An 18,242-nucleotide genomic window follows, 5' to 3' on the forward strand; every position below is an offset into this window, starting at 1 on the left:
GATGGTAAATGCCTGTTGGTGGGCCAAGGCGGGCATAAAAAGGCACCGGACCTCAGACAGAAAAGGGAATTATAGGGACACTTTCACACTATGCACATACCCCTCCCAACTGTCCCAATTTGACAGGAACAGTGGTGCAGTGGTTAAATACTGGTGGTGCAGTGGTTAAATACTGGTGGTGCAGTGGTTAAATACTGGTCCTGCAGCCACAATGTTGTGAGTTCGATCCCAGAGAGTTCCAGGTTGACTCGGCCTTCCATCCTTTTGTAGGTTGGTAAAATGAGTATACAGTGGTACCCCGGGATACGAATGCGCCGCCTTACGAAATTTCCGGGTTACGAAAAAAATCCATTGAAAAAAACTGTTCCGGGTTACGAAGGTTATTTCGGGTTACGAAAAAAAATTTGGTGCTTTTCGGCGCTTTTTCGCACGAAATCGCGGCTTTTCCCCATTAGCGCCTATGGCTTTTCGGCTTGCGAAAGCCTTTCGGGTTACGAAAGCGGCAGCGGAACGAATTAATTTCGTAACCTGGGGTACCTCTGTATCAAGTTTGTTGTTGGAAATTGGTTTACTTGTTGTAAACCGTTTAGAGTGCTTGGTTCAATATGAAGCGGTATAGAAATGGAAATGCTATTGCTATTTGTCATCCCATTTTCTCAGCTGCTTTTAAAATGTCCCATTTCCCCCTCCCTCCTCTTCCCACTTTTCCTCTTTCTGCTCAGCTTACTTCAATTGCTGCAAACTAAGTTCAAAATACCCAGGTTGCATCCTCTGAAGATGCCAGCCACAAGTACAGGTGAAACTCGTATAGAACATGGCCACATAGCCCGAAAAACCCACAAAAAACTATGTTTGTACTCAGTTAACTTAGTAGGGGCGAGAGGAGAGGAGTGGGTGGGATTTTGGCCTTCCAGTAAAGGTAAAGGTAGTCCTTTGACATGAATGTCTAGTTGTAACTGACTGTGGGGGCAATGCTCATCTCTGTTTCTAAGCCGAAAAGCCAGCGTTGTCCGAGGACTTCTCTGGTGGCCATGTGGCCAGCATGACTTCACCGAACACTGTGACCTTCCCACTGAGAAGTGGTACCTATCTATCGACTTGCATTTGCATGCTTTTGAAGTGCTAGGTTGGCAGAAGCTGGGACTAGTGGCAGGAGTTTACCCATTATGCAGCACTCAGGTCTCGAACTGCCAACCTTCCAGTCTTCCAATCATCAGGACTGGCATATTAAACTACTAAGCCACTGTCCCATTTATACAATTGGATAGTAAAGCAATGACCGTGGCTGCTTGAATTCGTGGGGGGAAAAAAATCTGTGGATATGGAAGGCTGACTACTTTTTCTGGGTATGATGATGATGATGATGATGATGATCATCATCATCATCATCAATATCATTATTAATTATGGTCTTCTTTAGTATGATTTCAGTTCAATATGAGACACCCTTCCTCCAGCGCACCATGCGGCAAGTTCAAGAAACAGTAAATTCTAAATAGATATATAAACAGTAATAAAACACCCTCCAGAAGATGCACAAAGCTTGAAGCATTTGAAGTGGAGTTGATTCAGAATTGGACTAATTAATAGGAATCGCGTAGGAAGTGGGGAAAAGCTCATTAACACAAAGGCAGGATTTAAAAGACATGTTCTGCTTTTTAGCAAGTTGTTATCTTTCTCTTTGAGGACAGGTGTAGACTAGAAGTACGAAATCATAGTATTAGTTTCCAGAGCTCTGCATTGTTTACTGTATGTGCATGACAAACGGCACAGAATTAAGCAGTAATTCCCAAACTTTGGTCCTCCAGATGTTTTGGACTTCAGATCCCAGAATTCCATACTCTTGTCCAAGCTGGTTGGGGCTTCTGAGAACTGAAGTCCAAAGCACCTGGAGGACCCAAGTTTGGGAACCACTGGAGTCTGGGTTAGCAGAAAGACTTGGCTTCAGTGAATGTCCCACACTTCACATGGAAGGATGACAATATTGAAAGGTGGGTGAAAGACCTCTGGCCTTTCCGATGTTGTTGGACTGAAGCTTCCATTAGCCCCATCTAGCCTGGGCCCTGGTGAGGGCTCTTGGGAGTGGCAGTTCTTTAGCAACCCTGGCCCTGAGGTTCAAGACTTTTTTCTAAACCAGGTGTGGCCTTCCAGTTGTTGAATTATAACTTCCATTAGTCTTAGTATAAGCAGGTGGTTTCCACACTTTGCTCCTCCAGGTGTTTTGGACTTCCACCTTCAGAAGCCCCAGACAACCTGACCAATAGTCAGAGATTCTGGGAGCTGAAGTCCAAAATACCTGGAAGACCAACATTTGGGAATCACCAGCATGCGCATGGATGTGACATAATTAATGTTTTAGTCTATCGGTAGCCGAAGAACAACAATTTGTCCAAATCAGGTTTTAAATGAAGAATTCATGGAACATAACAACAAGCCTGCTGATTTAAACAGAATGAAGTCTTCCCCATAGACTCATGGATATAGGAAGGACCTCAAGGGTTAGTCCAAGACCCCAAGAAATCCATCAGTCTCCCTGACCGGTGGCCACTCAACCTCTGCTTAAAGCCTCCAATGAAGGAGAGACAACCTTCTGAGGTGGTCTGTTTCAATGCTGAACATAAAGTCCTTCCTGACACTTAGTCCAAATTTCAACCAATTATAGATCTATTTAACCATTGCATTGTCCAACCCACATTTTACTAGCTTGTTTGCAAGAATACCTTGGGGAACCTTGTCAAAAGCCTTACTGAAATCAAGATATTCCATTAGTTGCAGCTTCTTTACCATTCAAGAATGAGATTGCAAGAACTCAGCGATTAATATGATGGAGAACCTTTGGCCCTTCATGGACCATTTTACACTGTGTAATTATAGTGTTATGAATCCACTTTAACTCTCATGACAACATCCTCTGGAAGCCTGGGAGAGGAATTTACAATTCTCAGCCAGAGAGCTCTAGTGTCTCCCCAAACTACAAACCCCAGGGTTCCAAAAGATGTAACCATAGGTAACTGTTGTTAAAGTGGGATATGGTGCTATAACGGTGTAGCGTGAAAGGGTCCCAGGCATTTTAAGTGACACCTCCTACAGTCCTTTACAACTGACTTCAGGGGCTTCGGGGAACCGAAGGTCTCCAAAAGGCCCCACCTTTGTCATACGGAACGATGGTTACTAGAGTGCCAACTGCCACCACGTATTTCCAGCCTCTCTGTATTAATTATGCAAATGTTAATTATCCAGCAGGCATATGATGTTCCAGGCCCTGTTTCAAGCAGCACAAATGGCTAACCAATTAATTACTGCGCCAAGCACTCAGAATGTATGCTTCTTGTTCTCAGGTTGATTTAATATCCGCTGTCCAAAGAGAATCACAGAACGGAATGATTATGAGCACACAGTCGAGTAGGACTGGAAACAACTCTCGGTGGCACATCGCTTCTTGTTATTTGTTTTGGACATCCTTTTCCCCCCTCAATTTTGGCCCTCGCTCATAACAATTTACTGCTGTTAAAGAGTCCACTTCAAGGGAAATGAGCCACCATTAAAGCAGTTTACAAAATATTTATTCTGAAAAAAAGTTCACTCTGTACAAATTTTGAACCAGAACATTCCCAACACTGCAAGGTTTATAAAAATTGCTAACATGGACGCAAAAAAAAGCAATTCTCCCCCCCCCCCCCCCGTTTCCTTTTTTAAATTACAAAGGTAAACACTACAAAATGGTTCCTCTGGAAGCTACTTAACGGTAGAAATACAAATGAATCAAACCTAAAAAAAAACGAGGGGGGGGGAATCCCAGTTCATCATATATAATCTTTGATTTGTCCTATACTGGTTCCGTCCAAATATGTATCTTTATGGGTAACAAATTTGCTTTTGTGATCTTCCATTTATGCTTAAGTGAGTCACCAAACTAGATTGCAAAAAGGAGTCCTTTCTTCTGCTCTGGTAGAATAAAACTTGCCAAAATTGATCCGTTTCCTCCGACTAATGACAAAAAATAAAATAAGAATGATTTTCTATACATTGCATTACAAAAAAAAAAAATCACTGTACAAGCCCATTTAAACTTAACGTCTGAATGGTTTAAAATGGTATTTAAGCAGTGTTTGTATCAACTGGGAGGGAAACCATAAAGACAACACTTTTTGTATTTAAAAAGAAACTTCATACAGTAAGAACCACAGTGTGGAGATACGAATTTCTTACGGGGTTAAAAAACAAACCAACAAAAGAGTTCACAAGTAGGAACTGGAGAAATCTGAGTCTTGCAAACATTTGCATTCTCCCTTCTGGCATAAAACATGATTGTTCTATGCAGTTCTCAAGCCATCTCCTTTTCGGATTCCTCGCACCCTAAGCATGCAATACAACTTGGAAGGCTGTAACAGGAAAACCAATGCTCTTGTAAACATGGCGACACCAAACAAGGGGTCAAGACGGATGTGGAGGAGCGATGGAGGCAAGGCATTGTTCCAGACAAAGTCTTCACCTTTTCTCTCTGTCTCTCTGCTATGGCAAGCTAGAGCCATGGGTGCCAGGCGGGATCCATGCGACAGAGGTTGTCCAGGCTGTTTGCCGCAGCGACCAGAGTATTGACTTTGCTCTCCCCTCCTTCAAACTGAGCCAGATTATGCAGTCGAGTCATGATGGCGGTAACTGCTTTCTGAACCAGCGAAACCAGCTGCTGGCTGTCCATGTTCTCAGGCTGTCCAGCTGCCGAGAGCGGGGAGGAGGTATCCTCCTGGGTTTTCTTGTGCCAAGCAATTATTTCATCTCGCAGCACTGTTTTCAGGATGCCATCGACCTGCAAGGAAGCCGGGATGCGGAGGGGAAGGGAGAGCAAAAAGAGATAATTATGTTTAACTACGAGGAACTGTCAAGGGAATTGCAGGTTTAAGAAAACTGTAATGAAAGTATGCCGTGGCATTTTGACCTTCTCCATAAATCAAAAGCAGCGGTGGGCACTATATGAGGGCAAGTTCAGAAGGCAATGCTACTGGAAGCAGTAGTCCATGGCCATTAGCAGTCCATAAGTGAACGGCCGCTGGCCTGTAGCGAGTTTTTAGGAAAAGAAAGAAACAGTTGTAGTCAATGAGCCCAAATATCATGCTAACCTCTAGAACAGTGATGGCGAACCTATGGCACGTGTGCCAGAGGTGGCACTCAGAGCCCTCTCTGTGGGCACATGTGCCGTCACCCCAGCACAGAGTTTGCCAGAGTTTGTTATTAGAAAGCCAGAGGGACATGGCACTTTGCAATAAATAAGTGGGTTTTGGGTTGCAGTTTGGGCACTCGGCCTCGAAAAGGTTCACCATCACTGCTCTGGAACATTGGGGGGGGGGGTCTGTCAAATCTCCCACATTAGATAGCTTAAGAAGCACTGGTCTAGAGTGAGTTGTGTTTATTAAAGACTGTATATTTCTTTTTCCTTTGTAAAAACAACTTATTCTAGTATAACTCTGGGAGGTTAATTTCTTGTTTTTTAAAAAGATGCAGAGCATCACAAAATACAGCAGGCCTTTGGTATTCGCTGGGGTTTGGTCCTAGGACCCCGCGTGGCTACCAAAATCCGTAGACGTTCCATTGAAGTCCCATTAAATACAGTGGATAGCAAAATGGTGACCCTTATATAAAATGGTAAAATCAAGGTTTGCTTTTGGGAATTGGTATATTTTTAAAATATTTTAAAGCAATAGATAGTTGAATCTGTGGATAAAGAATTGTGGATATGTAGGGCCAACTGTAGATTTTCCACCTAGAGTAAATAACTGGTAAATCCGAGGTGGTACACCCCATTTGTACCTCCTTAGTATTTAAGCATAGGTCCAAAACGCACTATAGAGATAATCCAGTTTGAGACCACTTTAACTGCCCTGGTGCTAGGGAATTCAGGGAACTGTAGTTCTGTGAGACATTTTGCCTTCTCTGTCAGGGAGCTCTGCGGCCATGATAAACTACAATTCCCAGGATTCCCTAGCACTAAGCCATGGCAGTTAAAGTGGTCTCAAACTGGATTATTTCTACAGTGCGTTTGGGACCACAGTCAAATTCTTAATAGTCTTTGCCAGACTGGACAAAGTTGAGGATGGTGGGAGTGTTAGAGTCTCAACATTTGGAGGGCTACATATTCAAGAGATCTAGAGGAACCAAAGCTGGGGTGGGCTTGATTCTCTAAATGCTTTATCAACATTATCATTATGGATGCACTTAGTACTTGAGGGGGGAAAATAAGCCCCCATGGATGCTATCTTGTAATCCTTTCCACTTTTCAGACTTTTTGTTGTTGCTGTTGCTTGCATTTAAACAGTTGGGAGAGGATTTAGTGCAACGGGAGGTGGAGTCTTAAGATGCCTAATTACAAAACTCACACGGCACACCATGCGCACTTTCCGTGTACTATGCAGCAACTGCAAATTGCCACCCAACAGTGAGGTGTTTCGTCCTGGTGAAGTCTCCAAATTCAAAAGAAAATAAGCCCACTTCCTTTAGCAAGCTGCACCCTGCCAGGCGCTGAAGTCCTTCAAAAACATCCTATATCTTTGGCTTCCTACCCTGCTAACAAGCTGCCAAGATAGATTCTTATTTGTGGCATTATTCAAAAGGAACTCAACAAGGCTGCATTTGTCATTCACATCATCCTCCCTCAAATTGCAAAAAAACATTGGCATTGCTGGAACGGGAAGATAACTGTTGAGGCAAGTTAATTTCTATTCCACACAGCAAGCAGAGAGCAAAAATTATCTTCCACTAGGCTGCAATTCTGCCCAAGAAGCTGGACCAATGTGGTAACAACTGGACTTTCATGGATCTGCTATTTAGACAAGGGAAAGTTTAATCACTATCAAATTGTCTGGAAAATTGTTGCCAAAGAGGAAAGAACTAGAGAAGTCCTTTTTCAAATGTGCTTCAGCTCAATGTATAAATCCAATGTGATGATTTTAGAGACAGTGGTTTATTTATTGTAGTTATAACCTGCCTTTCTCGCTATATGGGACCCACGGCCACTCACAATATGAGTTAAAAAGAAAACATCATTAGAATCATAGAATCATAGAATCGTAGAGTTGGAAGAGACCGCAAGGGCCATCCAGTCCAACCCCCTGCCATGCAGGAAATCCAAATCAAAGCATCCCTGACAGATGGCCATTCAGCCTCTGTTTGAAGGCCTCTAAGGAAGGAGACTCCACTACACTCCGAGGGAGTTTGTTCCACTGTTGAACAGCCCTTACAGTCAGGAAGTTCCTCCTGATGTTGAGCTGGAATCTCTTTTCCTGCAGTTTGCATTCATTGCTCCGGTTCCTAGTCTCTGGAGCAGCAGAAAACAAGCTTGCTCCCTCCTCAATATGACATCCCTTCAAATATTTAAACAGGGCTATCATATCACCTCTTAACCTTCTCTTCTCCAGGCTAAACTCCCCATCTCCCTAAGTCATTCCCTCGTTAGGCATGGTTCCGTACACCTTTCACCATTTTGTTACTTCTTCCTTTGGACACGCTCCAGTTTCTCAATGTCCTTTTTGAATTGTGGCGCCCAGAACTGGACACAGTATTCCAGGTGGGGCCTGACCAGAGCAGAATAGAGTGTCACTATGACTTCCCTTGATCTAGACACTATACTTCTATTGATGCACAATATGGGGTAGTTGCCGTATTGCCCCTCACCCTAATCCTAATGGGAAACATGGAAACTCCTATAGGCCATTGGACTCCAGCTTCCACCATTCCTCCCCATTGACTGTGCTGGACAGAGTAGTTGGGAGCTGCCCTCCAACAACATCTGAAGATCTGCATGATCTCCATACCCTAAAGGCACCAGATTCTGTAGATCTTGGAAGCTAAACAGAGTCAGTCTTGGTTAGTACTTGGATGGGAAATTGCCAAAGAATACCAGGTGCTGTAGGCTATATTTCAGAGGAAGGAGCTGGCTAAGCCATCTCTGAAGAGTCCTTGCCTAAGAAAACCCTGTGAAATTCATAGGGTTGCTATATGTTGACTGGCAACTGGACAGTGAGGCACCTCCTTCATCAATGCACTTTCGAAATGGCTTTTAATTGAATCATGATTATGACTCTGTGTTTTATACCTTTTAAACATCTTTTCAAAAGCTGCCTTAAATCTCAGATTAGGACAAAAGGTGGGATTTTTAAAACCCACAAAAACTGCAGAGGACTGTCAGAGAGCCCCGTTCCTTCTGCAGCAGTGCGCTAGGTTTCTATGTTTGGTGTTGCAGGAGAGAGGAAGAGCACTCCATCCCTCCTCTCCCAGCCCACTCATTTTATTCTTCATTGGATTTTAATGCCACTTTTTCCCAAAGAAGGTCACTCAGGATAGCTAACTCCGATAACGTCAAATCAAAACCAATAATGTGAAAACCAAGAGATTAAACACACCATTAAGAGCAGAAGGAAAGAAGAACCTCCACGTGGTTAATAGCCTCTTTCTTCCCCATCCATTACAAACTGAATCCCTACTCCCTGCTCTGCTCTGTGACTGATCAGAAACATCTCTTGGGTCATGGAAATCTTTCCCATGGCAGCTCAGCTGGTCCCCTCCCCACTCCCTTTCGGCTACTAGGCTTTTCGGCCTTTTTATTCAGACAGGCCTTCGAGATTTAAATTATGTAGCAGAGGTATGTGTGAAGTGGTGTTCTGTGCTGTAGTTCTCATTTTTTAAAATCAGTAATTATGTTTTAAAGGTGTTCTTAACTGTTTTAACCTTTAAAAAAATATACAGTCAACCCTCCATGATCACATATTCTTTATCCACAGATTCAATCACCCACTGTTTGAAAATATTAATGTATATATATATGTAAACTCCTCAAAACAAGCCCCGATTTTTTCATTTTATATAAGGGATACCATTTTACTATGCCATTGTATCTAATGGGACTTGAGCTTCCACGGACTTTGGTATCCATAGCAGGTCCTGGGACCAAACCCAAGCGGATACCAAGGGCCAACTGTAATACTGTAATTATTTTTTAAATTTTTAATTAATTTAAAATTATTTTTAATGACACCTCCTTCAGAGTGAGTAGAAGCAGCAGCTAAAACTTCAACCACTATCAAAAGAAGCTGCAGCAATGAATAAAAAGCAATATAAAATCAGAATTGGTTAAACTTTTTCTTAACAGTTCCAGAGAAGAACAATGTGGGGCCATAGTGAGAAAGGATGGCGAAGTTCGACAGGACAACCAAAAAGAGTTTCACGATTTTTTAATGTGTTTTTAATTTGAAGTCTCAGAAGACACATTGCAGCATCAACTATACACTTACCTTGAAGTTTGGCTGTGCAAAACAGCGAGCAACTGCAATCATAGACGCAGTGAGGGGACCAGAAACGCCAATGGTGGTGAGGAACTCAGAAATATTTGGTGTGAGCCGGAATGGGACGGGTCGGTTGGCATCCAGATCCCCTGTGGCATCGTTGATATCAAACCGGAAGTATGCCACATTCAGTTTGCCGGTATCCTAACACATTCAAAGAAAATAGAGGCACGTGTAATTCTACGTATGGAAATTGGTTCTGGAGTCTGGGATGTCGGAGCTACCTAAAACCAAAAGCATTCAATTTGTGCCCACCAGACCTCCCTAGAGTTCAAGGTATAAATGAGATCAGAATAAAACAGTGAGTTCCCAGTGGTTCTTCCCATTCTAGTGGCCTCCAACTCAGGCAATGCAAGTCTTGAATAAGGTTAACAAGAATTTCAGATACTCTTGACAGACAAGAACAGCCCCTGCAAGGTGACAAGTCTGAATAATAGACTTTGTTATTGTACCTGTGCAAGAGCAATGGAAGGTCCACCCTTTCTCAGTACAGAAGCTTCATTGTCCATTTTGAGTGAGCATGTGAAAAGCCAGTGTGCATGTTATGCATGTGTGTCAAACCAAAAAAGAAAGAAAATAAATGAGGGTCAATATTAAATTTAAATTTAGACAAAGTTTGGCACCTTTTAAATCAGAGGTAGGAAAGCACTGGGTCTTGGAAGACTATTTTCCCTAATGCCAATCCCCATGCGGGGCACATGATGACTCACCAGCTGTTGTTTCTGGCAACCAGAAGGGATACTATGGTGACCTTTTTGCTGCTTTGATGGCAGCCTTCCCAAAATACAATTGAATCACAAAACCGAACCCTCAGAAACCCTTCATAGACCCCCAAACACATTTTTTCAGGTAAAAAAAAAATGAAGAAGAGGTGGGACAGTTTTGTAGAGTCAGCCAAAGACCACATGGAACCTCCTCTCACTACATTCCCCCCTTTCCTTAACATTTTAATTGTAACTATTACATTTGGAACTTTTCATATCTGCACTGTACAAGGGTTACAGATAAGCTAATTGATCTTATTGTTTGCATTACCCTTAAACTCTTAAGCCAATGTGATGTAAATACTTACACCCTCCAGACATTAAGGAATTCAGTTACCATCAGTCCCAGTCAGTGTACCTATCGGTCAAGAATCATGGGTGTTGTAGCCCAAACAATATCTGGAGGATACCCAGGTAGAGATATCCAGTTAGGGAAGGCTGAGTTAGAGGCTGCAAGACACAGGTCCAAATCGCTTTCACCCAGAAGGCTCAGTAGGTGAGCTTTGGGGACACTCACTTTGGAGGCAATGGCAAACCCCCTCTGAACAATTTTGCAAGCAAACCTCTTCAGCTGGAAATGTGCATTAAACCCATTACAGCTATTAGTAATGGTAACAACTATTAAAAATACCTCTTGTCTTGAGAGACCAATATGTATGAAAAGGCAGAATAGAAAAAAATTAAATACCCAAACTTCCCTGTGTGTCATTGTATTTATGAAAGGCCACTCAACATGCGTAAGTCAACCTTCAATGGAAAAGTCATCAAGCGAAAACCCTGTAGTGCATGAACCAGCTTTAATATGTACCTGCGCAATCTGAAGCATCTCGGGATTCAGTCGGTTCAAATGGAAGACAAATTCTGCAAAACCGATGAGGGCCAGCTGAATGGTGAACATCTTCCGGAATGTCCAGTAATCGGTGGCATTTGGAAACGTATGCAGGGCCCATTCCTTCAGCATGCTGCGCGGCACCATGTTGCCTTGCACTTCTTTCAGAATGTCACGGAGAACCTACAAGGGAGAGAGGAAAGGTATTAGGAAGGAAGCGTTCTCTACAGAGACGACAGGGAATCAGTTTCAGCTCAAGGGCCACATTCAATTCCAAATGGGTCACATTTCAGTGGTGGAGTCAAAGACAAAAGGATGAGCCGCATTCCAGTGGTGAAGCCAAAGACAAAAGGATGGGATCCAAAATACCAGCATATATTAACTTAAATCTTTTACTGCCAGAATATAAACCTTAAAACAGGCATCTCAACCTTACGCAATTGGAGGGGGGGGGGGGATACATAAGTTGTGAAACCAACAAATGATGTGGTCATGATGAAGAGGTGTGGTCCTCTGGAGAAGGCCAGAGGCTCAGACTGGGTCCCCAGGTGGGTCAGATTTAGGACTTCTTTATCCGCATAATCAAGCATCCACGGCTTGAAAATACTCAAAAAATATAAATTCCAAATAGAAAACCTTGATTTTGCCATTTTATATAAGGGGCACCACTTTACTATGCCATTGTATTTAACGGGACTTGAGCATCCATGGATTTTTGTTATCCATGGGGGGTCCTGGAACCAAATCCCATCTGTATGGTCCCTTTGCCATAAAGATTAGAATAAAGCACCTGGGCATTACTGTTGCCCCACAAACTGCAGCCACATTGTCCCTCCCATGTACACATCTGAGAACTACCTCCATACTGAACTACTACAGCATGAACTAGACTAATTAATAAGAAAGAGAAATAAAGTGGGGACTCACTCCAGTGCACTAGAAAAGAATGATAATCACCCTTTGCTGAAATTAAATTACTCAGACTACATTTCCCTAACCTGAAGGTAAGAGCCTCAAAAAAGAGAGACGCGGGAGGAGGAGGAGAAAGGAGACAGATGTTCCATGTCACTTAATTTTATTTTACGCTGTTCAAGGCATGAAAGGTTGTTTATTACAGAGAGAACTTTTGGGACTCAAGGCACCTGGAATTTCATCAATTACGAGGAGGAAAGAGGATGGCACTAGGTCTGACATTATGTATTAAAGCTTTTAAACTAATCATTTCCTGCTAGAAATGGACATCTCAGAACGATAATGGAACATTAAGTCTTATTTGCGCCACTTCAGCAGGATTTAATCTGTATCTCGGTCAGCTCTAAGACTCCAAGTAAAAGGTGCTGGGACAGTGTTTTAGCTTGTAAGCCTGAGGGCAGGGAACTGTTTGAATAACTATCCATAAGCTGAAGAGCAGGGCATAAATACCATAAATAAATAAATAAACTGCAAAAGACTCATCATAGACTTCCCTACAAATCAAAAAAGACGCCAAGGACAGCATTTGGACAGAACTTTCAAGCCTAAATCTAATTGTGAATGCCAACCAAAGTGGACCCATTGCATCAACTGAACTTAAAAATCACTGGAAAACAGCTCTTGGAAACTCGTGAAGCTAGGATGGCGGCTGTATGTGGCAAGGCTCTTTCTCTGAAGGGGTACCTTGACTATGGATCTCCCCACAAAGAGAAGTCAGGCTGCCTCCATCTCTTTTGAGCTTCTATCAGGAAGCCAAAACAATGTAGTTCCACATGACCTTTGCTATTTGGAAGTGCTCTCATTGTTTGCTTTAAAATTATTTTTACGGACATTTTTCTAAAGATTGTTTCGAAAAGCTCTTAAAGAGCATTTTAATGTTTTTAAAAATGTTTAGCTCTGTATTATTTACTTTATTCATTGAAATACCCCTGCCTCATCCTTTATCGCAGGATCTCGGGGCAACGTACTATACAAATAATTTAAAACATTAAAAGCATAAATAATTTTGACAAAATAAATACAATGAACGCCACTTTAAACAACAATGAACACCACTTTAAAAGCAACAGTTAAAACCACATTAAAAACGGCAACGATGTACATGTATCCTTGAAATAAATGCTTCCCCAAAGGCGTTAATAAAAAGCCAGGTTTGAAATGCTTTTACCTGTTATGCATTATCTCAAGGGCCCTTGCAGGCTGGGAGGAGATACTTAAATGCAAGGAAGGAAGGAAGGAAGGATGACTAGGGAGTGCCATTGTTGAGGTGCTGGTATAAAGAAAGCCTTGTTTCATGTACCCATCAACGTAACCTCATGTACCCATCAACTTAACTTTAATTGATGTTTGAGCCAGAAAGCAATTTAAAATAAAACCTTATAACCACCTAACAATGTTGCTGTGAGGCACACCTTCTCTTTTTATAAAAATTATGCTCTATTAATCATAAGGTGGGGAGGTAATGAGTCTCTTTGGAGGGTTTTCAGAGGTTTTCCACAATATTAATGTGCTGCAGGTGCCTGCTTAGTCCCCTCTGGTTGTTCCACTTTGAAATATTATTTTACCAATAAAGGAGATGGGTGAGGGAAGCATAAGAAGGATGCATCCAATATGAGATGAGAAAAAGTTAAGGCCTCGAAAAGGGTGAGCCTTCAAACACATGTGTCACAACCCCAATACCTGATGGCTGGCCTGGGTCCCTCTCGCTTGGACGGTTGCCAGTCTGTCATAGTAGCGAGAAATCGGGCTGTCGTGCTCAATCCCCTTCTTGGCACAGCGCTGCTTGTAGATCTCCACAAGGGAGAGAGAAGAGGGGTTGTCTTCTACCAGGCGCATCTGCGGGGACACTGCCACGACTCGAGGGACTAGGGAAGAAAAAGAACAAGAGAATGCCATGAAAAACAAATGTTTGGAAGGATCACTCTCACCAAGGCCATATTTTCATCCTTTCATGGGTGGTTGTAATAATCACAACCTGTAGTTCCCTTCAGAACTCTCCTTGGAGATACGCTAACCGCCTCCTCTGCCCTGATCTCCTTCTATGTCCTTGCCCACACCTCTGTTCTGGTGATGGGACACTTCAACAGTGACTGAAAGGCCGCTTCCTCTCCCAGCTGGTTCTCACACTGCAGTATTTTATGGGTTGAAAGGCTAATCCCCCGATTTTTTTACCATCTGCCATTCTGGAGGAAAGCTCTGGAACTTGAAGTCCAAAATATCTGGTTGATCAAAAGCTGAAAACTGCTACTCTCCACCAACTCTGGTTAGCAAGCTTGGAACAAGCCGACTCTAGGTGTGTTTGGGATGTAAATGCCATCATTCCCAGCCAGGACATCTGGGCTACTTTCGCCTTGAGCTTGGAACACCTTTCTGGCTAAACACATCTATGTGAAAACCAGAGATGTCTGCCCCAGATTTTGCTCACTGACCACTAGTGCCTCTATGCTGTTTAAAACACCATGTACACTGACAGCGCTGTAACAAGGGGAGGAGGAAAAAAGGGGGCATCGGATTAATAATGCCTACAAATACAGCAATATACCGGCTGTCAAATTAGTATGCAGATATCAGCTCTCCCACGGCTGCGACAATCAAGTGAAGTGTGTCAAGTGGCACTTTCCATCCCTCTCAGCACACTCAAGAGCGCCACTATGAAAGGGAACTCACAAGAAAGCACGGCTTGTTTTTGCTAGACACCAGCCCTCACTCTCAAAGGCATTTCCAAAGGAGGATGTATGACATGGAGGGGGGAAAAGAAGGAGGATTTCATGTCTCTCCTCCTGCCCACCCACCGGCCATTGTTTCCACTCCATGCCAACTGCAAACCTGGAGATCTGTAGCTTCTCCGCTCGTTTTTTATTTAGCAGACAAGGAGATATTTTTTGCTGTGATAAGAATCTACCTACTGCTGACATGGGAGCTTTATCCGATTAAGCCATGAAACTGAGTCTTTCATTCCAAATATGAAAAAAAAAGCCTAACCAGACAGGAAAATCCTCAAAAATGGCAAGAAAGAGACCTTCAATAGCAAGGTTACTTCCACTCCCCTGATATTCTGCCAGGTTGCTTCCAGCTTGGCTTCATATGCTATATGTTATCAGCCAAGGAGTCTAGATCAGGATGAGAGCCACCAGAAGATTCCCAATTCTTTTCGGTTTTTTAAAAGAATTCAAGAACACACACCTTGACATGCCACATTCCCAATGCCACCCACAAACTATGGGCCGAAGCAGATGGCCCAGAAGGACTGCACCAAGACCACAGGGCCTGCTTCCAAAGTGGGCAGCTGCCATGGTCCTAAAAGGGCCACTGGCTGGAGTGGATTAAATCTACTTCTTTTGGAGCCAGCTTTTCCAGTTTGGCAAGGCCCCCAAGTGGCTTCCAGCCGATTTTGGAGCATGCATCATTTGAACCAATATTTAGCAGGATTTCTTTCTGGAAGTTTTATACATTGCCCTTCAGAAAAGCTATCCGTGAGAAGCTTTAATTTATCTTCATTGGAGGCCTGCTTCCACTCTGTGACACTTGCTTGGCTGAGATACAAGTTGCATCCCAGGTGGCATGAAAAGGCAATCCATAAGCAAAGTGGAAGAACAAAATAAGATAGGACATAGGTGGCTGGCCTTTACACATAGAATAAAAATGAATATATATATATATATATATATATATACACACACACACACACACATACACACACACACACACACACAGTCAAATTTGGGCAGGAATTGCTTTGAAATCAGTTTGGAAGTAACTTATTACAGATAATTCTAATTAATTCCTTCTCCAATATTTATTTTTAAAATTAAAATTACATTATTTTTAGATTATTTCATGAAAATATTTTCATTTTCCAGTAATGAGGATGGGTAGCTACAACCTGTAATGTAACAGAAAGATGACTTTTGTGAAGCAACTGTAATTTTGTATAAGTTACTTTTCTAGTTATAGGGTGTTGCCTCATTAAATGTTGGAGGAGGAACATCTCATGGTTTAATTACTGGTTTATGCTGTTGTCTCAAGCTGTGTTGGGTGCACTTGGGTACACAGAGGGAGACTGCTTTTTGTGCCACAGAGCAGAAACTCATAGCATTTAGATGCAGACTTTTTTAAGAACCAGAAGGCCCCATACAGACAGGCCAAAATAAAGCTATTTCGAGTCACTTTGGAGGTATGCTGTTTAAATGATTCCTGGGTTCTAAGAGTCTGGAAGCTGCACCAAAGCTGCGCTCCAGCCCTTAGGACTGGATTGTGGGTTTGACACGGTATCCAGCCTCTTAGAATACATGCATCATTTAAACAGCATACCTCCAAAGTGACCCAAAGCAGCTTTATTTTGGCCTGTCTGTATGGGGCCAGAAATCAACTTTCTCAGTTACTTGTAAGTATCAGGAAACAAGAAAGAAAAGATTTTGTAAAAACTAAACACAATTCTAGAAGGAACTAACAGCTTTAGGAGACCTTGGAACTATAATTGTATCTCTTTACTTTTAAAGTAGCTTTTCGACTTCACATTAGCTTTTCAAGGTCTGCTAGAAGTAGGGATTAGTCTAGCAACCCAAAACCAGGGAAGAAAAACAGCGGCACAGAAAGAACGGGAAAGCAGAAATGAAGCTCAAATAGGACCCATTCAAAGGAACAGATGTCGATACAATTTTGATTTGTGTGTTGTGTGCGTGTGCGCATGAAAGACAGACTCACAGACAGATCTAAAGGTTCGCTGTGCACCGAGAGGTGGAAGGAAAGCGACCTACTGGCCTCATCCTTTTGCTTTTAATTAATGAACAGCAAAACTAACCTGGACCAGAAATATATTGATGTATCCATCCCCACTGTACGGATAATTGGTTTGCCTTACCAACCAGCCTGTTATAACAATAACAAGCCTTCTGTCACCTTAAAGATTAACCATTATATATGGAATAAACCAGGCTGTATTTATCCTTGCTAAAACCTCCCATCCATCAGAGGGCTCTGAGGAAAAGTAAGATCTCTCATTGGGGCATACAAGAAAAAAGAAACAGCAGGAGAGGCTTCTGCACTTTCTTACTTTCCTCAATATGCATTGCAGATGAGCAAACAGGCCGCCTTTCACCTCTCTGGGTGCAAAGGAGCTTGGGAGATAGATCTAAGAACGTTGTCTCATTTACACCAAGGTTTGCAAATGGGATCCGTAACATCCTTCTCACTGGGCTGCCAAGAGTCTGCATGTTAGGGGCCCACTGAAAAACCAGACTTCCCTGAGATGTCTTAAAGCTGCTCATAAGAAACCCAGAACGTTGTTAAAAGTCACCTGAAGGAGACTTGAGAATGTCCTGCACAAATCTGTGGTTCTAGAGTGATGTTGCTGTACCCACCTGTGAAGAAGAGATGCCTCTTTGTGGTTTCTTTCCTCTTCTCTAAACAGGGGTTCAAGAGGCGAAGGAGCTGTAATACTCGCTCTTCTCTACGTGACTCGGTCAGGCAGGCATCGTTCATTACGAGATACGGGTAAATCTTTCCATTATGGCCTCGGATATAGAGTCTTCTAGCTGCAGTGTTATGCTTTTGTACTATCTCCACTCTGGGCATAAATCTATCAAGAAAAAGGAGAGAAAGAGAGAGAGATAAAAGCACCTGAGCTTTCAGAATCTAAAGCTTCATTTCTCTCCTCCAAGATGAAAGCTAGATTTAAAAAGGGGGAAAGAAATTGAAATGCCATATTTAAAGCTAACAAAAGGAAGCATATTAGCAACTGAGCTTCTGTAAAACCAACATTTCCATTATAAATTTTTATAATGATGCAACCTTTTAAGCATCTACGTTTTCTATTATGCGGCTCAGCCAGGATTGATATTTTGCATGAAAAGCCTTCCACAGATGCATTTGCGCCTTTTGTCTTCTCCAAATTGAATGACAAAAGTCCCTCTTTTATGAACATAGGTTGTTTAGTGTAGATGAGGTGATGATTTTCGTACTGCTGACAGAGAAACCCCCGGTGGGAGTGTAATCCTAAGCATGTCGTGAGATGGCTTTGGGTTTAAAAATTGAACACCCCCCTTTCCTCTTCCTTGAAATCTCTCTCACAATTTAATCTATCTAAAAAGATGGTGAAAGAAAATCAAATGCACACAGATACTTTAACGGCTTTTTACTCCAGTTCTGTACAACTTGAAAGCTTCCAAACTGAGAGTCAGCATGGAGCAATAATTACTGGGACTTGGGAGATCCAGATTCTGACTTAGGCCCAGTACAGACCAGCACAAAGTGCCAGCCTATGGGTGGAGTCACAGCGGCGCGTCCGCACACTGGACGCCATGACTCCGCCCTTGCACAATGATGCCGCGCACCATTCTGGATGGT

The 18,242-nt window shown here is 42.6% G+C and overlaps 1 protein-coding gene across 3 annotated transcripts in view; it reads right to left on the reverse strand.

Moving 5' to 3' along the window:
* Nucleotides 1-3,541: 3,541 nt before the first annotated feature.
* The window catches only part of LOC121914234 (transformation/transcription domain associated protein), a 145,411-nt gene continuing 130,710 nt past the window's right edge, over nt 3,542-18,242 (reverse strand). For all 3 annotated transcript variants that reach the window (XM_042437484.1, XM_042437483.1, XM_042437485.1), the window contains 5 exons: nt 17,258-17,475; nt 13,578-13,762; nt 10,905-11,108; nt 9,282-9,476; nt 3,542-4,807 (listed from right to left, as the gene is read on the reverse strand). In XM_042437484.1, coding sequence (XP_042293418.1) covers nt 4,523-4,807; nt 9,282-9,476; nt 10,905-11,108; nt 13,578-13,762; nt 17,258-17,475 — 1,087 coding nt within the window. In that variant the 3' untranslated portion in view covers nt 3,542-4,522. The remainder of the gene's footprint in view (nt 4,808-9,281; nt 9,477-10,904; nt 11,109-13,577; nt 13,763-17,257; nt 17,476-18,242) is intronic.

Source organism: Sceloporus undulatus, chromosome 8 (assembly GCF_019175285.1).
Source record: "Sceloporus undulatus isolate JIND9_A2432 ecotype Alabama chromosome 8, SceUnd_v1.1, whole genome shotgun sequence".
Taxonomy (NCBI): Eukaryota; Metazoa; Chordata; class Lepidosauria; order Squamata; family Phrynosomatidae; genus Sceloporus; species Sceloporus undulatus.